Below are 21,359 nucleotides of genomic sequence, written 5' to 3' on the forward strand. Positions count from 1 at the left end.
GGATAGTATCGAAGATTCATTCAGAATCTCCTTTTACATTTCAAAATTGTTAGATGAAATACAGTGATCACCCGATTATATTACCCCCTTGATGATTTTTAGGGTGATAAAATAGGGAAAGTGATAAAATCGGGAAATTTTTTTTTATAAATATTTTGTTATAAAAGATGGTGAACCATGATTTAGAACGTAAAATCAGCGATTAAAATTACGACAAGAAATCTAATCATATGAAAAAGCTGTTCTATCTGTCTGTCTGTCTCTCTGATCCTTATAGACGTAGAAACTTTTTTACCAATCAGCGTGAGAAGTTTTATGTAGGGATTTTTGAGGCCAGAAAAGGAGTAGCTTTAGACCCCTCCCTCTTCTTATAACACAAACTTCTGCGTAACTAATGAAACTAATCAAGAAAATGGAACCATTTTGACATGATGAGGTTTTCAGGAGTAAGAAATATGTCAATGGTAACTTGATACCCCTCCCTCCTCTGGAAGGAGAGGCTCTCATATAAGTGAAACATAAATTGCGCTACTAGTTCGTAGGGGTTAGGTACTAGTGTTTGCATAAAGCTGTGAAGTTGTGCTGTTAGTGTCATATGTACCTCAATCAGCTTTAAAAATTAATTTCTCGTGATTTTCAGCTATTTTCTAAGGTAACGGAAGAGGGATCAGAAATGACCCTAAATATGTATACGTGGTTTACTGATAGCCCTTTTACAAAATTTCTCTTAATACATTTTAAAACACATGAAAATTGAGACTTTTTAGTTTTGCTTCATTCACCCGCAAGCAGAAAACAGAAGAAAACTAATCGATGACGTAGTTGAAACAACACCGATAAACTTAAAAATAAAAGCTAATCGAGGATGTTGCTCACACTTTGAAAGACGAAAGTTTGTATCTTAATTGACAGTGGAACTGTCACTTGTCAATAATTGCGAGATTTGGAGATGGTGGACGTGCAATTACCCCTGAAAATATTATTAGATGGCAAATAGCTTGTTCATTTTATTAGATTAAACATATTTTTTTTTTGCAAAAACATGCATTTTTGGAAGGCTTATAACTTTGTAGAAGGTTTAAAAATTCGGAAAAATGTAAGAAAAAGTAAGAAAGAAAATTGGGATTTTCAGTGCCTTTTACAAGACAACTTCATATTGTTCGTCATATATAAAAGATTTGCTGAAGACACTATGCGTCTATCTCAATCAAATGAAGAAGGAATTTTTCTATCTAACTTTTAGGTGAATTGATCACCCATTTTTCTATATCAAAAGATGCGTGGTTTAATAGCCTAACAAATATATGAATATACGTTATGGTTTGAATAACTATTCAATTATTCGAACGAAAACGTCAAAATAAAACACTCTGCAATGGTTGAGTTTTCAATGAAACCTATATCCAGAATGATGTTATCCTACACAGAGCTGTGCAATAGTACTAAAATATTGAATCTAAATAGAAAATCAGTTCATACTGACATTTTTTGATGAAATATTATATGGTGATAAAATCGGGTGAAAAAGGTGATAAAATCGGGGGCAGATAAAATCGGGTACTGATATAATCGGGTGATTACTGTATTATTATTCTAAGCTTTACCATAATAAACGTTTATTAGCTGTCTTCGTAATACAGCGAATGTAGTTGTAGACAAATGAAAAAAATTGTCAAGCAAAAAACAAAAATGTAATTGTGGATTGCTACGATTTTTCGCTGGAACTTGTTAATAGTTTTGTTAAAATATCTCCTTATGTTTGCCACTTAATGAACTATTGTAAGGGCTCCCATATTATTTTGAAAGTAAGATCCATATTATAGATTTTATTTAACCAGAGTTAAATAAGACAAACCCATTCATTATGACAACGTAAGTATTATTGGATTTGGTTTTTGAGGATATAGGTTAATTCTGACTTTGACGCATTACGAGAAATTCTTGGTGCTTCTTCAACAAGCACGATATGCTTGTGCCTTGTCAAATACATGTCGTTTGCAGAAAAAATACTACAGGCATAATATCATCAGATATAAACAATATTCGTTCGAGTGTTGTTGAATATATTTCAAAAATTGATTTCCAGGGGAGGCTGAAAATAAAAATACGTACAGTCGCTGAGCAAACACATTGATTCTGTCTGCAGACTCTGTATATCTTGTAACAAAAAAATTACAGAAAGATTGTATGCAAAGCCACGACCGCAAGGTTGAAGTAGAATACTTTTACAAAAAAGATAACCCGGCTGCTGGCGTGTCAGTCATTTTTTCTAGTAAATAAACGCTGACCGTTCATTGGCAGTATTATAATTTCACTTTGTTTGATATTTTGAATGAAGTTTATTGAATATTTTTATAATTTTGCGCAAATGAGAAGTTGAAGTGCTGCCGAATTATAATATGCACATTAAATACGACATCATTAAACGGGAACGGAACAAAGGCTACAGTTATGCAGAACGCGAATGACGGCGCGATGCGATTCGCCTTACCGTGGTTAAATGTACAGCTCTTTTTACGGCGAAGTAGAGCTATACATTTCAACACATTTCGTCTTACCGAATCGCATCGCGCCGTCATTTGCGTTCGGCATAACCGTAGCCAAACATTAAGCGACGCAAACACGCAATAATAGTCAGAGTATGCATATATATGAAGATAATTAACTTTGGATTATAGCGCAAAACGAGAAAATATTAACTCTTCAAATATTCATTTGTGTTCTTTAAATTTCAGTTGTTCTATTCAATATCTGATGGAATGTCTGTTTGATATCTGATGAAGGCTCTTATATAGGCCAAATAATGCATTTCCAATTTACTAGGTCCATAACTCTGTCGACCGTGCTTGGGAAAGCAATCGTATAACGACCAATCAGAGGTCGAATTTTGTGTTTTGACAAGGCTTAAGAATTTTCAATAGTACAATATACTAAAGTCGCTTTTTACGCGGGGGATACATGCCGCGTAAAAAAAAACCGCGTGAAACAAAAAACCGCGTAAATTCCGGAATCCGCGTGAAAAACCGCGTAAATTCCGGAATCCGCGTAAAAAACCGCGTAAAAAGCGACCTTAGTGTAGTTCAAATAAAATTGCAATTGGTCACCTGAAGATTGGAGACAGTCCCTGAGACAAATTTCACCTCCTCGAGTATTTCAGTAAGTTTTGAGTCGTTATTTGTATGAGGTTTCAATGACTCAGCCTCTGTGATTGAACTAATAAAATTGCTTGTCAGGCTTGAGAGCCGTTCGTCAAAATATTTATGTATTTTTGTGGCATCGTTGAAAACGACTCGCTGATGCCGGTCAATGTCGTGTGCAATTTATTGTCACACGACTTTATGTGCTGCCCGACCGCACTGCACATGTTTTGATTGCTTTTGTTAATCGCTGACAAAGTTTCTTTGACATCATTAAGCAGGTGCTCAATACTGTCGAACAATTCTGACACTAAGCAGATTTTTTTTCATGTCCGCAGCAATGCGATGATTGGCGTCCGTCTGTCGATGAATTGCCTCCACAAGCTGCTCCTGTTGATGAAGCAGCTTCCGTACGTCAGCTTCCTTCCGGAGAATTTCTTGACATTCCGTACACAATGGCGCCATATAAGATGTGATGAAAAGTTCGCGGTGTCGTTGTACGCCGATACACGCAGCATGGTAAGTTCTACTGCAGAACTCGCACTTCCAAAGAAAGCGGTCGTCGTTTATGCTGCACGAATTTACACTGCACGGCATGGTTATTTACGTTAATACACTAAGCGGAAAAGTTACGACACGGATGGTCAGCAAAAACACGCGACGTTGTCAAGGTGTGAAAAAAAAAACAAAAAAAATGTATACTATACAAGTTAATTGCGGAGCGAAAAGCAAACGCGTCCGCGCCCGACGACTGTTCGAGACGAAAAAAAAAAGATTTACTGCATTTGGTAGGAATTTTGAAAGATTTTTTAATCGATTGCCGCAAAAACGAAGGAAATCCATCGAAAACGATCCGGTTTATTAGCATTTGAAATTGGACATATTACTCACTTTTTTCTGTTTTAGATTTTTATTTCACATCCCTATGTAACCCAACTTCCTGAGAGAAGTATTCTACTTCAAAATCCCCTAATTACAGTGTTTAGTCCCACGTAACCATTGCCAACCAAATTTTCAATTCTTGTTGAGTAATTTATGGTAATCATATTTATTACGGATAGAAATGTACGAACAAAAGTGTACCACTGCAATACGAATAGTACCGCTGCAGTACGAATAGCAGTGTAGAAGAGTACCGCTGCAATCATAGACGACGAGAGACCTGCGGTTCTTTACTCCACTTGTACTGTTGCTTTTACCGGCATGTTTTCTTTCGAGACATCAGTTTTTATAAGGTTCTGAAAGCAGGTATATAAATTGTTCAAGAATGAGGATCGTTTCAAACTTTTCGGAATACTTTTACCATTATTGTGGAATTTCGCTATTTTGTTATCCGAATAACAAAATTCGAAAAATTTATTTTTAGGTGTTGCTTTGTTTATTTATTTTTGAATTCATTGGTTGTAAGTTTGCAGCTGCTGGAGCTGATGCTGCTACGGAAGCTGCGCCTGGTGCTGCTGCTGTAGCATTGGGAGCTGCCCTGGCTGCTGATGTTGCGGGGGCACATTCAGGGCTTGCTGTATTTCCCGCAGAATCGCCATTATTTCGACGTGTCGTTGGTGTTCTACAGTTGCCAGTTGATCTAGCTGTTGTTGAACCTGGACCAAGCTCGCGCTCGGCGGACGTGGCGTGAGGATCCACCGCCAGTGTCCACGAGGGTCCCCGCGTCCGTCCCGCTAGTCGCTGTATTGCACATTATTATTTTGCATGTTTCAAATTTGCATATTAAATAAAAAACAAAAACAAAACAAAATTAAATTTGGTACTTACTTTTAATTTAAGCCGAGCCGTAAATTTTTTCGCGCCTCGCGTTTAATCGTAAAACTTTTTATAGCGCAATGTTGACTAACTTTTTCATTTGACTCGTATAATCGGTGGTGACGATAGAAGTACTAACCCGAAAAAAACCTTAAAATTGCTGTGATTGTACATAGCTATACCATAATTTAACTATGTTTTTTCATTGTAGATACATCAGTTTTACATTACCAGAACAATAAAAAATATCGTTTTTGCCATTTTTACCATGAAAAAGGGGGGTCGTTATGTATCTTAACAGCATTTTTCAGGCACTTTTCCCATACATTTTGAAGTCACTGACAATGTTTTTCATGGTAAAATTATTGTCGGTGGTAGATTCAACAACAAAAAACGTTGTTAAAACATGGTAATGACAACAATCGTTTACAAGCTTACAGTAAAAATACCGTTTTTTTTATTGTAACTAAGCCCCTCTTTTTAGGAGGGGAAAGAGTATCGAACCATCAAAGAAATATTACTTGCTCCTAAAAATCTCCACATGCCACATTCGGTTTCATTAGCTTGATTATCTCTCGAGTTATGACGGAATTTATGTTTCATTTGTATGAGAACTCTTCATTCCAGAGAGGGGATGGTTTTCAAACCGCCATAAGAGCCTTTTCCGGCAACAAAACCCCTAGATACAAATTTTTACGTCGATCGATTCAGTAACTTCCAAGTCTAAGGGCCAGACAAAAAGAACTCCAATTTTCTAGGTTTGAATAAATTGTCATATAGGTATTTTGGTAGGTGACGAACGGCTTTTTGGTAGATGAATTCACAAAATCGTACTTTACACACTCATTTCGCCGAGCTGTCAAACCTGCAATTCATCCAGCAAAATAAATTTTGCTGTTTATCCAGTAGAGCGAAACAGTTAACCAGCAGTAGGTTTGCTGTAACTTCAGCAAACTTGAATTCAACTACTGAATAATCAGCAATTTAATTTCGCTATACATTCAGCAAAGCAAAGTATATTCCGCTGGTTAACTAGTTAGAGTAAAGGAATCATGTTGCCTTCAACCGCCACCATTTACCCACCCACAGCCACAGCATCATAACCAAATTACTGTTGAACAATACATGTGTATTTATCATTTTTCTTTTACGTTTAATCTAGCTCAACAGTAATTTATTTATGGTCCCATAGCGGCTATCAGTAACATAGCTGTGATCCCGTATGAGCGTCGCAGCAGTTTGGCGGATTTTACTAATGACAGTTTGACGTGAAAATTTTTAACACATCGATTTGCTCGCTGATTTCCAGCAAACATTCATTTACTGTTTTGTGTTCAGCAAATTGTTTTGCTGTATTTTCGTGAATCAATGAATCGACTACTGATTTTCAGTAAATTAATCAAATCAATACTGGTTTACAGTAGAAATAAAATTGCTGAATGAAATTTAGCAAATTTTGGAACTGAATTACAGCAACATTTTAGAAAGAATGCTGTTAACCAGCAAACTAGCGGTTTGCTGATATGCTTTCAGCAAAGTATTTTGCTGAACCACGAAGAGACATTTCGGTATGTACCTAGGGGCCGTTCCTAAACCACGTGGTCATAAAGAGAGGGACGGGGGGTTTGTCAAAAGACCATGAAAGACCACGCACGAGGGTGGGGGGTTGACGAAATGACCACGTGGTCTTTTTTTTCTGTCTTATAATTTATTGTTGCCACTTAGTTAAGAATGAAGCTTTTGCATTTTAGCAATATAGAATGTACTGAAAGTTTAACAATAAAATGTAAAAAAATTAAGCGAATTTTCGGCACTTGACAAATAAAAAGACCACGTGGTTAAAGTCACAAGGGGGGGGGGGGGGGGTTGGCCAAAAGACCACGAAAGACCACGGGGGGGGTACGGGGGGTATAAAAAGTGATCAAAATATGACCACGTGGTTAAGGAACGGCACCCTACCAAAATCTAATCTACCAAAATTGTTAGTTTTAATACCAGCCACTTTTCCGAAAGGCGCTAGTTTCCAAGCGATTTATAGCGGAAAAATTTCATTTTGATCGCTCACTGTAAATAAAAATCACGTCGAAGTAAAGTGATTTGCTGTTGAATTCGCACTACTTGCCTAACATTTCAGAGTTGAATGGAAATCTTTCGAAATATAATAATGCAAAGAACGATTAAATCAACAGCAAATCACTTTATTTTCTGTTGTTATGTTCATCTTTCTTTATATGCTTATGATTGAGATACGGAATGTCGGTCAATTGGATAATTGTATAAATTCACAATAAATTCAAGAGACTTCTTTTTATTTCAGATTTTTCATTTTTATTTTTTTCAGATTTTTAATTTAATAACAAGATGATCCTACATAGGGATCGATTCTATACTTTGTCCTATAGCTGTTTTTTTTTTTATTTTCCGTACTATCCCGGACTACCCTGTTTCTGTTCCGGACAGTCCGCGAAAGAAACAGAGTGCAGTTTTGAAGACACCAACACATTCACACGTATGTGTCAAGATCAAAAAAAATGTCGAAATCGGTTTGCTTTGATTATCGTTCTTCGTGTGTCAAACATCAGGTTGGATTTATTTATTTTATTTTATTATTTTGTCATTTTTCAGTAAATTGGCAAATTTTTCGTAGAGAAGCACAAACGCGACAAAAAGACAATGGCGATAATGACCAAAACAAAAGTGACAGCTACCTCAGGTATCACGCACACCATTGCAACTGCTCGGAAAGTGTTTTTTTTTTCAGCTGCAAAGTGTAGTCCGAGACGGTGTAGTCCTACCGTAAAAACGAAATTTTCTCAAAATATGTACATAATTTGCGGGCTTTTGTCCATGTGAATTTAAATCTTTAGAGCAGATTTATTTTTTAGCCGATTTTTCAAGGGAATGGTAGCCTTCAAGCGTTACGAACATCTATTTCTGTACCGTTTGTCCCAAAACTAGTTTTTCTGCTGTCACAGTTTGCTTCACTTTGCTTTGGGACACAATTAATGTACTAAATATCACTTAGAACATCACATACCATGTGAAAACCTTAAGAAATTGCTCAAAACTGTCTGATATGCTATTAATAATTGCAGTCAACATTTAGCCGGTTTGCCCGAATCAACATAAGATAAGGGTAAACTGCCCACTTTTCGGGTGCCAGTGCCAGTGATGTTGGTAACGCGTCAAATGTATGGTAGCTGACAGCGATGCCATTCCCGTGCGATTTTTAGCCAACTTATTTTGGGTTTTTCAAAAGCTACTGGCATCTCTGAAACAAGGTTATTCATATGTTTATTTTATCAATAATACTAAAAACAAAGTACATTTTTGTGTGAACAGATGGATAAAAGTATCGCAAGAGTGAGTCATATTACCGGTGTACAGTCATTAGTATCCAAACAATAAATACGATTCATTCTAGGCTAAACGACGACAAGACAAGAGTCACAAAAAAAGACCCCCAGGAAAAGGAAGTGAAGCTGCTCCGAAAACAACCAAACCAGTTGATACTCCCGAACCCCTCATTGTTTATGATGATCGCTATTCGAAACGTCCAATCCAATCGAATTGGTCCGCCCAACAAGAAATATCCTCGGACGAGTCGGAAGACGGCCAATCTAGAGCAGCAGATTTTGAGAAACTCCTTCGACAGCCACACTCCGTCAGTGGCCATTTCTTTCTCAGCACCGAAAAGCACTGGGTCAAGGAAGCCTCCGAGCCGGTCATCAGTACGGGAAAAGGCAACGAACGGTTTGCGAATCATTTTAAAATCGATACTAAACAGTTGAATGCAAGTTTCGCCACGATTCCATTCCACGAACGAAACGAATATCCGCTGGAAATATTTACCGAATCGGAAATAAACTCCATGAAACTGAAGGCCGAACTGGAATCGAAAAAATACCAGAATCTCTGTAGTAAACTTGAAGCGAGCAAAAAAATGGCCGATTCAAGAAAACCCGTTAAAAATGTTAAGGAAAATGACGCACTGCCGCTAAGGATTTCATCGAAGAATAATGCGGCACAAGTAGAGACCAACCAGCCTCAGCAGCCAGTACCCTGTTTGATTGGGCCGATGGCACTACCTCCTGAATTACACCACAATTCGAACGACCAAGTGACAATTCAGCCACAGCAACCAGTGCCTTGTTTGATAGGACCGATGGCTCTGCCTGCAGAATTGCGCCATGATCCGAACGTAACGGGAAGCTATAATTCTTTACAACAAGCAACTAGTACCGAAATTACAACGCCTAACCGGAGCCAAGATGCACAGGCTGCAGCCGGTGTTAAAAATTCTACTCTGACGAGGCAAGAGGACACTAAGGAAGCCATCCAACAGTGGCTTGACGATATACTTGATATGTGATGTGTTACACAATTGTTTTTAATAAATCAGACATTTGAATCGTCAGTCGAATGGACTTTCTTTACAGCTTTCTACCAGGAAGCTCATCATACACCTGTTTTTTTTAATTGTTACTCGCATTCATTTACTTTTAATACACTTTTCTCGTCTCAGTTTTGTGGTTTTCTCTTATTTGTTTTTTTTTTTTTTTTGTCAATTAGTTTTATTTTGCATCAATTTTTCACCGCTTTGCCCTTCAATGATTTCCAATCTACAATTTTTGCTTCGGTTTCGTGTGTTTTTTTATTCATTCCTTCATCAGCGAACTCGCGAGAGTTCAGCGCGTTTCGATTTGGGGAGGGGGGGGGGGGGTCTCGCACGCTCACACACCCGGCCGCGCGTGGTTTCGCGACCGCGCACTCTTTCGCACACTGTTCGCACTCAGTTGCCCATCTCGGTACACTTATTGCTACTTTTCGGTTACAGCACTCTTTACTCCTAGCCGTGATCGCGTCATCTCCCCACACAACAGCCAGTCATCTTCAAATCAACAATATGCCATTTTTTTGTTTCTTTACTTTGTTGTTCTGAATTTCGCGACGCAGTTGGTATCTAATTGTATGAGATTTATTTTTTGGATTTTATGATAGCTTTTTTTATACAAATGTCTTTTTTTTTGTTCTGTCATATCATTGATTTTTTTTTTGCAATTTGTTTTCTCTCTCTCTTTCGGATTCCCTTCTCTGCTGTTTGGCTTCCAGCGGTTTTACGTTCGGTTCTTTTCGTTCGGCTTTTTCTTTGTCTCCGATCTTAGGTGTATAAATATAATAATTTAAGTTTACATTACTCATTATTTTTTTGTTTTTCCATTTTTTTTATTTTGTATTTCGATATAATAATTAAAGAATAGAGTTTGTTTCCTTCTGTGCAATTTGTTCCGTAAGGAGACAGCTTTCTCGCCGTCACTGTTTTAGTCGCTTGTCTGTGTGTTTGAGGGTGTTTAAGTGTATGTGTTTGTTTGGTTTGTGGAAAAAAAAGATTGAATGAAATTCGTTTCAGTTCTTTGCTGGCTTAATGTATCGACCATAAAGGCATATCTCTGCATTTTTTGTTAGGAAACGTACGGATATACTTTTATGGGCAGTTTTAAATGGTTCTATAGCATGATTGGTATGATGGCTGTTTTCCTAATCCAGTCGTTTTTGTTAAAACTTTCTTCTATCGGACTCCACTGTGATTACCTGCAGGTACTCCGACGGAGGGAGATGAGTTATCAGACTCTTTACTGCATGTGTTTGTGTGTGTAAGTGTATGTGTGTGTGTGATTCAGTTAGCAGGTTGATCACTGGAAACAAAACCCGATGAGTTTTCGCGCATTTTTTTTTTTTTTGTATTTGGCTCGACTTGGCTAACCTGATTAATTTTCTTAGCTTCTTTTACCCGAGTGTAATCTCTAAGAGAACTTAGTACAAGTTAGTACAGCCGAACTGTAACTGTACACCTCTCTCGCAGGGAGTTTTCTTTTTACGATGCTTTGTTTTCACTAATTCACTGTTTTGTTTGCTGTTAGCACTTTTTCCTTCTTTATTACTTATCAATTGTCCTTACTTAGTTTGCTGGTTGTATTTACTTATCTTACTCGCTACTGTTTAGGTATTAATTTAATTCATTTACTTCCTTCCATTAGTTATTGATCTAATTTCTCACCATTTTGCAGTGTTTGTTCTTTCCCATTTTTGCTTACGCTTAATCTTGCATAAACGTATTGTTTTCAGTTTTTTTTTTACTCATTCCACTAGTCATTTTTATTAGTACTATCAGTTACTATGTACAGGGAAACATTGTCCAGTTCCATGCCTTCTCCGTTTTCAGCTTTAGATTAGTTTTAAATAAAAATTTAATAAATTAAATGATTGGTCTGACCATTCTTTTTTTTTTCTTCTAATATTCTGTTTACATTGTTGCCCCTCTGCTTACGGAGTATCCCCGGATTTGCCCTTAAATAAACGTGTTTTTTTGTTTTTGTTTTGTTTTGTTGTGTTCGTTTGTAATTTCCGTTTCGTGTATAACCGAGAAAAAAAAACTAGTTATTGGCGTATTGATCGCTTTGATGTGTTGTTGGTGTCTTTCTGCGCTCAGCAAAGTTCGCTGGTGGTTGCGTACGTTTGTTGTAGCGTCGTTTTGTTGTGATTTCCAGATATACTAAAGAGATTTTTCGTCGTTACATGAAACTACGCGCAGCGGCGACATAAAAAAGATTAATTTACACGTACGCGTCGTTTGTATGCACGTACGGGCGTGATTGGTGTAATGCAGTTTATTTGTAATGGTAGTAGAATGTGGTTACTTCTTCTTCTAGTTCTTGTTCGGGAACTCAGCATTTTTTACCTATAGGATCGTTTGATTTGCGGAAAAATAAAAGCGCTGTTGATTTACATAAACAGAATGACAGTGAGAAGGAAATGTGATGAAAATTATCACCACAATCAGTCAGTATGAGTTCGCCATATTTCGTAGTAATGGGTTAAGCCGTCCCTACTTATACCGGATATATGCTTGATCTAGTTTCGTTTTTTTTTTTGTCCTAACCATAAAATGTGCACTTTACGTTTCGTTCAAGCTATACACTATCCTTCCCGCGCGCGGGGGTTATCAGTTATTCACCTTAGTATTCATAATAGCCTTGATCTCCTCTATAGGTAGGTTGTACAAACTGTACAAAACTGACTAACTGATTCTGGTCTTCGAGAAAAAAACATAGCAACAAAAGTGGTTGGTAGTTTGAAAGTAGGACTTTATAGTGAAAGGAAATTGCTACACATTGTGTGGTGCCGATTGCTTTTGCCGTCCCTAGCCAATGAATGCAAACTCCATTCTAAGTTTTTTTAGGTTAGGGTAGTTTGTTAAAACTAACAACTATTGCCACTGAATTTCATTTATTACAAAGATTTTCCACCGTAACCTTAAGACATAGATGCATGAGGATTATGCTGAGGAATTCCCTTCTAGACCTTCTGTTCGGTTCGGTTATCTTCGAGGTACGATGCTAGTCTGAATGAACACTCGCAATGAAAAATGAACTCTAACGTAATTATGAGTATCTTATGATGTTATCGAGCTCGATTCTCAATCGATGCCAGAAACTCTACGGATCATAAAAACAATCTCAAATGAAGCGGCGCATATTTATGGTTACTGAACAAAACTTTCAAGCAGGTTGTTAGCATCCTTTACAAATAGTGTCTTTCAAGTTGACTATTTGATATACCATCATGTAAAGAGAGAGTTTGTTTATAAACAGCCATTGGAAAACAAATTTTTGCATCGTTAAGTATATTACTTAGATGCATTCAAATTGTAAATATGACAATGTTACATACCTTGCTATCAAAATTCGTGCTTCTTAAAAGCGCCTCACAAGTTAAAACACATTTTTCTAGTGAGCAAGGAAACATAAACAAGGAAAAAAATCTCCAGAGCCTACTTTTTGATCAAACCTTTACACCATGTTCTACTCATCATGGGATTCACGGTACGGGTCGTAGAGTAATTTAATATTGAACCGTAAAATTATTCTGAACAGCTGCTAGTGGTTAGTCTGGACTCATCTGGAGGTACGATGCTGATCTAACAAATAAGGCGTCCTATGCTCGAGTACCAGGTTGGCATAGATCCGTTGACCGTTCTAAAAGCTTCATTTCAATTCTGTGTCGAGATGAAATCGGACTCAAAGATTGAGTTCTTATGGTACTTTCCGAACTCCTCCCGGCAGGAAGTCGATTATTTATCCGATTAGACCGTAAACTGACAATGATCCTTGTTTACGCTCGAATCTGAGAACGAGAATTTTTCACTCCTATTTTCGTTTGGATAACGATATCATGTTGAGGTCAAATGAAACTTTAGTCCGTAAAAAAAGCTTTGCATCGCTGCAGAACCTTCTAGCTAGAGAACTCACTCTCCAACGTTTTGTTCCACCTGAGCTGCTTGGTTTCGATTTCAAGACAACTTTCGGTGCCAAAATCTGGAACATTCTAGAGAAATACTCCGCGTTTTCCCATTTTATTGCACTATTTCGAAAAGCATGTCTATATACTTGGCCCATAATATTAATTATTCTTCGGTACTTATACCTACACTACCTTGGAGAAAAGGGGATGTTTTTTTACAATCTCATTGTCCTAAATGTACCGAAACCTAGCACCGTGAGAAGAGTTAGAGTTTGCATTCAGTCGCCCTATTATCACGTAAACCTTCGGCATCACAAAGTGTCAAACCTAAGAAAACAGATTCTCTACAATAGTACATAAAGTAGTATTATATAAAGCCGCAGTCGATTCCCCGTGTATCTCTCTCTCACACACATTCAGTTCCGGGCGTATATTAGTCTGCACCATTTCGGACGCACTTCCACCTCATCCTGTTCCCCCGCCGCTTTCACCCAACCACAATCGTCAGTGGATTATGACCGGACTGGGCTGGACACAGACTCCAACCATGGGTGATTCGTCCCGTTCGCTAGAAGCCGCGGCAGCGACCGCAGCAGCCCGCCCTAAGCCCTTGGAGCTGGCACTACTACTGCTGCTGCTGCCGCCCCCGTTGCCACTACCCACGCCGCTTCCGATAGGTCCAACAACACCACTACTAATGCTACCAATCAGCGAGTTCGGACCGCCTATCCCGCTGTTACAGATGGGACCTACTCCGACAACCGGAACCAGCCCTAGAACTCCACCGTGACTGCTTCCGAGACCGCCGGTGTGACTCATTAGCAAGGCTGCATCGTTCATAGAAAAAGGTGCATAGCTCGCGCTGTGAGATAGTAAACTCCTACTGTTTCCATTGCCGTTGCCGCCACTACTGCTGCTGCTGCTGGTGCCTCCAACCCCCGCTGACGGATGACTAATAAAGCTGCCAGACATCAGTGCCGCTGCAGAGGAATCAATCGCTTGGCCAACATGCGTAATGCCCCCCAAGTCGATTGGCAGTGAAGCAGGGGCGTAACTTTTGTGACCAAGCAGCTGATGATGCTGCTGTTGTTGCTGGTGGTTCTGCTGCTGATGCTGAAGGTACCGGCTGCGGTGATAATGGTTCGGATTGGTGGAGTTTGAAAGAACAGAATGGACAGTTGCCACCGGTGGATCACATTCCATGGCCAGTGGGTTGTTGTTGCTGCTGTTGCTGATGTTATTACTGCTGCCGCTGTTGTTGGCGCTGCCTAGATTGTTGACAGTAGTCACCGTAACGCCTCCGGAACCGGTGCTCCCACCCAGGCCAACGGCTGCCGCCGCTTGCGAGAGGAGAAGCATACTTGCAGATTGCGCCTGTACAGCTGTAGGTTGATGATGCAGCTGTTGGGGTTGTTGTTGTTGTTGCTGCTGCTGCTGTGGTTGCGATTGTTGCAGTTGCGGCTGTTGATGCACTGACTGAGCTTGGTGTTGTAACGATGATAGACCTAGGAAGGAGAAAAGGGATTTAATTCGAAACTTGCAAAGAATGTTTAGAAAGATCAAATAGTAAAAAAATGGTGGAAACCATAAACATGCTTCTAGTGATTAGAATTTAGTTGATAAAATGATTGTAGTTAGAAATGTATTATGCATACCTTCTACAAATTTCAACTAATTGAGATCATGAACAAAATGCCGCTACTTTTAATCAATGGCGTAAAAAATCATTATCAGACGGAAAAATTTTGAGTCATTACGAAAGAAGATCATGAAAATTTTACGTTATTCGGAAATAACTCGTCAGAAATTTCTAAAATAATGTTCAGTAGTATAAATCTTTACTACTGGGGAATCCAATTTAACGAGGAAAAATATTATTTATGAGGTGTGAGCGAGTGTACTAAAAATAGTAACTAATCGAAAAGGTCAAACGATATTTACAGATGATACAACAACTAACATAATTAAAATACCTTAATCCTAGGGAGTAGGTATTACAATTACATAAGTGTAAGCCTATAATTTCGATAACACCAATATTGGTAACAATTCTATTTAATAAAAAAGAATAATTGAGGAAACATTACAAAAAGCTGAACAATTGAGCTTAAAAAAATCTATACAATAATATCTACATTAACCATGCACAATTGCTAGCAACAGTCAAAACTGGATAGAAGAAAAAGTTATTAGTTACCTAAATTAATCTATTGGAACACAGTTTTTTGTTTAGTTTTGGCAAATCGATTTGTTGTTGTTAGTGTTGGATGAGTCGTGATGTTTGTGCCGGCCCCGCCTGCAGCTTGTCTCGCGGATCGTAACGACAATAATACTAATGATAATAACCTTCGGTGCATCCGTTACACACACGCACGCACGTGCGCACGCACACACAGAAAACTGACCAGAATGCAATTCGTTTCGGCAATCAACAACTGTACAAAAGTTTCTCTAGCTTTCCCTCCTGCCGTCCTGCTTTTCTAATCGAGTGTGTTTTTTTTTTATTTCTACATTCTGTTTTATCCCTCGGATTGCTATCGCATACTGATTATTATTTTCCTAGTAATACTCGTTCGGTGCCGTTTCACTACCTCCTGCCTCTTTCCACCAGCTTTATCACACTCACGCACATTTTCTGTCAAACTTTGCTCCATCTACGACGGCTGTTGCCACCAAGTAATTTTAACAGTTGGTTTCTACTTCGATTTACAGTTTTGCTCTGCTGTCTGGTACTCGGTTTTGGATTTGTTCTGCTATGTGGTATATATTTTGTTCGCTCTCTTTCCTGGAGTTGTTATGTACTGTTTTTGCTTTGTATTATTAGTTCAAAATTTTGTTCGATTTGATTTTGCCTTTTCGTGGGTTTTTTTGTTTGTTTTGTTTTCCTAAAAACTGTCGTCGTATTGTAATTGTCGCGCTTTGCGTTCTTGTTTTTGTTACATCTGAAAAATTTCAGTTTATTTTTGCTTTATTTGTTAAGATTGGTATGCCAAAATAGGTAGAAATTTCAAGGGAATTATTATTCATTTTTTGTGTCAAAGGTATCAATTTAGCAGTATCTTACTTTCTTATCCGTTTTTCATCTGTAAACTACCGTTCTTTCCTAAGAATTTTGTTTTGACTTATTGGGTATTTGGCTTGCGATCATCCTTAAACCTGTCACTTCCATCACAGCAAGCACGCGTCATACGCTGGTATTGTAGTCAGTATTTCGAGAGAATAGTTATTCTGGGAATTTTTAATGTTTACACTTATCGAAGACATTGTTTACTACAGCACAAGCGCACCTCAGCACCATAAAACGCTAATTCAACCAACTCTGGAACTAGCTTCCTTCCATTCTCTGGCACAGGGGTTAAGACTAGAGTAAACTATAGGGTAGAGTCAGCCTGTTCTTTTTTTTTTCGTTTCGTAGTTTTCTACAGGCCTTTGCATGTCCTATGTAATCTTCCTGGTGAAGACATTACTGTTCCTGCTGTTGCCTACTGTTGTTAGTGTTATTGTTACCGCTGTTAGTATTAGAATTATTTTTATTATTATTGTTATTATTACTGCTACGATGTGGCTGATGCTGCTGCGACTGCTGATGAAGAGGAGGATGATGAAGGCGAGATTCTCTTTCACTTGACTCGAGTCATCGGCGGTCATCTGCTGTACAGTGTGGGTTAGTAAAGGACAATGGCAGAGGAATATGTTAGTTATGGCAATATGCGTGTAGATGCGACTTATGAAAATAATGACTTTTCGTTTGGAATTGTTAGCGGTTATATAAACTATTACTAAAGAACTTCCCCGAAGGCAATACTTTATTTGAAACTGAAATTCTATATACCTCAGTCGCGTAATTCACAATCCAGAACTCCAAATTTAAGAACTAACCTGGATATCAAAATTTAATAATTAAACTCTTAATTTTGAAATTGAACATTTAATATCCGGAAACCAAAGTCCGGAATTCATGATTTCATCAAAACCAAAAAATAACAGGAAACTTCAAATGATGGTTGATTCTAAAAAAAATGAATGGGAATCTCAAATTTCCATTCAAAAGTTCACGAAACTTGTTGCTCTGAAACCCAAAATCCCATATTCCGAACAGAAAAATCTTTATCTCGAGTTTCCCAACACGAAATCTAGAACCCAGAATATATCAACTAATCTAGAACTAGCAATTCGAAACCAGTACTAAAAAACCTTCATCACAGAATTATTATAATTCAAAATCTAGTAATTATAAAGCCAGAAATTAAATACGTGATACGTTTTCTAAAAAAAAAAAATAGATACTATGTAAATTCCAAATTAGAAACATGAAATTTAAAATCCTCAAATCCTAATCCCAAACCTGACTACAAAATCTTGCGGGGGCTGATTTTTAAGAATTAAATATGAAAAATATAGGATTGAATACCAAAACTCAAATAGGGAGTCCCGTGAATCGAAAGGTCAAATTTTAAAGTCCAAGACTTTAAATCCAAAATCAGGGAAATTGTTCCAAAGCTGCAAATTCAAACTCTAAGGCTTCAAACGCCAACGTCATAATTCATAACTTGCGTCCAAGATAAAGTTTATCATGTGCAGGATATAGAGCATGGTTTTGGTCATTTTCAGTACATCTAGAGTTTCAAAAAAATCGATTTCGACAATTTCATGTATCACTACCTGTGCTTTTTTTTCATCGATATTTTTCGTGAAACTTTGACCGCTTTGAGTCACGTTTCCCAATATCCGATCGAGCTAAAATTTTGCATGGTGACTTTTTTCGAGGAGACGAAACTTTTGAGTCCTACCTCTTAACGATATTCAAAAAACGATTTTTATTGGCACTCTACAGTGCATCCAGCTTTTCTGTTCGTAATGTCTTGGCGAGCCTTGACCCATTGATGTTCCTTATATATATTTTTTGAATTCATTCATGCCCATCGTCTACTTCCATTCTCTTCCACTTACAACCAACGAAACGGCAATACAATTGGACCCTGGATTGCATACAGACCACAAAACCTACTCTGCTTAATCAGCTGTCTTTAAAAAAGCTGTATAGCGTACACTCACATATTAACGTGGAGGATTCTCAGATATATTTTACCTGTAAGATATCTCTCACAACGCCCCTCAAAGTACATTAGAAAGGTGTCTTTTAGGAGTTAATGATCACACGGGGTGGTTGGTAAATGGCTGAGCACGTGTCAACTGAGATCCTATTATCCCAAACCTCCACGATGCGCAGGTCGGGATACAAGAAAACTTAGCCGAGATCGGGTATCCAACCCCCGGTCGAAACTTTGGTCGTATGCTGACCAGGTAGAGCGATCTTAAGTGGCTGTGCAATCCAAAACTAGTGCTGAGACTATCCGGATTAAAATATCTGGATATCCGACCTCGGATATCCGACAAATATCCAAAATCCGGGTCAACCAGATATCCGGATATTATACGACAAGATATCCGGATTTTCGGATAGTTGGATATCCGGATATTGTATCCGAACATAGTTTAATGAGAGTTATGTAAATAATTACTTACGAGGAGATGGGCGATTGTCGAAAAACCCATTTTTCGTGTTATATTTCATTGAAACAGGTTTAAAAGACAGAAAAAAAATCCGGATATCCGGATAGTATATCCGGATATCCGACTATTCCATTATCCGTATCCGGATATCCGGACATCCGAATAGTATTCGTTTACACATCCGTGATCCGAGCTTCGGATAACCGGATCACGAATATATCCGGGTAAAAGTCCCAGCACTATCCAAAACAAGCCTAACGGGATCGGCCTAATACGGGAAATCGGTATGAACCTAGGCCAGAGGCTCCCAGATGTTTTGCTCGGCGGAGCACTTTTTAAGTTAAAATTTTTGGCAGAGCTGGTAAATTGATCCGAAAATGCAGGTTGGTTAGCCAACTTTGACTGTAGTGTAAATCGAGGCTCTGCTGGGACCTGTAACCTCTAGCGAGAACGTCCCTATTTGAACCTTCTCTGGGATGTGAGTAACCTTAGTGAAAATTGGGTCTCAATCTCAGTAGGAATCTTGGTCGTGTGCTAACTTTGGAGAGTGTCTGTTTTCTATATCGGGCAGCGTGTAACTACGTCTGATTCGGAGCGACCGGCTGAGCTATGGAATGCTGAAGGTGCCCTATTACGAACAATTCAGAGGTAAATACGAATCGAAATAGTCGGTATGACTCGGGTGAACAAAATAAGGACAATTACTGTAAAATCGGTGCTTGGAATATCAGGAATATACTAGAACTGCGAAATTTGAAAGTGGAAGTCGCAGCCATCCAGAAAGTGCATTTGCCGAAGACAAGATAACGTTAGTTTCGAGTGGTAGATTCTACCGCGGAACGACTTTCAAATACCACATATACTGTAACGTCGTCAACAGAGGCGCACGAGACGTCGATTTCGTCATGTATCGGAGACCGCTTATGCGTATTGAAAATCGAGGGCAGGTTCTTCAATTACAGCCTAATATATACGCACCGACAAGCGACAAAACCGATGATTTAAAAGAGGAGTTCAAGGATCTCTTCGATAAAACATGCAGAGTACCCAAAACATGATATAAATATCGACACCGGGGACGTAAACACACATGTTGTGTAGGATAAGTTCTTACAGCTAATGTACGCACGATTGTGGCAGCGAATTGTGTGACACGCCAGACGAAAGTGACGCATCGGGAGGCTAGAGTAGCCGAAAAGAGTTTCTACCAACACGACACTAGGTTTTATATAGTAGTCAATGAAGTCCGCAGCTGAACTGTACCAATCCCTGCCAAGTGCAACGACACGAAAGGTAACCTGGCAACCAGTGAGACACTGGTGATCATGCGTTAAAAACAACAATGTTTAACGACGAAGAGCAAGAGCAATCTACAGGAACAGGAGAGAAATTGAGGAAATTGGACAATCCGTAGATTTGCCAAGCTTGAATGAGGTCAAAAAAGCTTGGAAAGCCACAGTACAGCTGAAAAGGAAGGCGTCTCAGCCGAAATCTGCCGACGGCTGTGAGATGTGTTGCACCTTTAACATAAGATTCTGTCCTTGTTAAAAAAATTTAGGTTCTCCGACAAGTTTAAAAAAAATTTCGCCGATGTGGAAACCTGACAAAAAATATCTTTTCTTTTGTGGTTGGTTTTAATTTTGATCAAAAACGCCACGGAGCACTTGCAAATACTTCGCGCCCGCTTTGGGAATCCCTGACCTAGGCGATCAAAAGAGGAATTACGAGTATTGGAAGTACTGAGTACTTGTAATGTAATGTATGTCTACTCGAACCGGCACGCGCAGGTATCCTGGCTCAAAAGCTGCGGAAGGTGAACATGGATGTCGCAGCTATTCAGAAGGCCTAAAACGAAGGAATGTGTATTCCGTTCAGTTGATCTGCGGACATTTCATTCAAGTACCACATCTATTATGGTGACTGCGTTAAAGCATGAAGAGGAGTCGGTTTCGCTAAATGGGAAACAAATGATGGATGCAGAAAGTTGATAAGCGGATCAATGAGCAAGTTGCAGGGAACCTGAACGAACAGTGGAGACATATTCACAGTACGATGAGCACCACAGCGCGAGAGGTTTGACGCTGAGGACCAGGGAGTAGCGGATAAAAAGAACCGCGCCAGAGGTCACACGTTGGTTACGGCTCGCTGGAAGAAATGTCAGCATTGTAAGCGTGTTCTTGCGAAGGCGGAGAACTGCTTCTCTAGGCATGATGCAAGTAACTTCTACGAAGATTACCGGAATCAGGGACCGAAACGTGTCTGCTCCTGTCTTATGCAACTACAGAAAGGGGAGCCTGATTAGTTATTAATCAGAGGTGGCCAGGCGATGGAAACAACATGTTAGTAAGCTGTTGAACGGCGACAAAGACAAAGGCGTCGGAAGGAGCAGGATAGATATTGAGAATGATGTACAAGCTGTAGATCCCACCATCTTTGGACGACGTGGAGAAAGCAGTTGAAGAGCTGAGGAACGCCCAATTTCCGCCGAATTTTTGAAAGTCGAAAGCGAACAGCGGTATCGTGCCATTCATAGGATCATACTGAAAGTGTGGGCTGCTGAAGAATTAATACTGAGGTCGTTGCAGGAAACATTTGTTGACGAATATCGATGTGTTTTTCGAGAAGGACGCTCTACCAGCGACCAAATGT

The 21,359-nt window shown here is 38.9% G+C and overlaps 2 protein-coding genes across 8 annotated transcripts in view; one reads left to right on the forward strand and one right to left on the reverse strand.

Moving 5' to 3' along the window:
* Positions 1–8,101: 8,101 nt before the first annotated feature.
* Positions 8,102–9,312, forward strand: LOC129732882 (uncharacterized). The gene is made up of 2 exons (XM_055694261.1): positions 8,102–8,258; positions 8,320–9,312. The coding sequence occupies exons 1-2, from the start codon at positions 8,238–8,240 to the stop codon at positions 9,265–9,267; spliced, it is 969 nt and encodes a 322-aa protein (XP_055550236.1). The 5' UTR covers positions 8,102–8,237; the 3' UTR covers positions 9,268–9,312.
* A 52-nt stretch (positions 9,313–9,364) lies between these two features.
* Positions 9,365–21,359, reverse strand: part of LOC129732881 (dual specificity tyrosine-phosphorylation-regulated kinase 1B) — a 103,385-nt gene continuing 91,390 nt past the window's right edge. For all 7 annotated transcript variants that reach the window (XM_055694254.1, XM_055694257.1, XM_055694255.1 and 4 more), the window contains one exon: positions 9,365–14,701. In XM_055694254.1, coding sequence (XP_055550229.1) covers positions 13,701–14,701 — 1,001 coding nt within the window. In that variant the 3' untranslated portion in view covers positions 9,365–13,700. The remainder of the gene's footprint in view (positions 14,702–21,359) is intronic.

Source organism: Wyeomyia smithii, chromosome 3, assembly GCF_029784165.1.
Source record: "Wyeomyia smithii strain HCP4-BCI-WySm-NY-G18 chromosome 3, ASM2978416v1, whole genome shotgun sequence".
Classification (NCBI taxonomy): Eukaryota; Metazoa; Arthropoda; class Insecta; order Diptera; family Culicidae; genus Wyeomyia; species Wyeomyia smithii.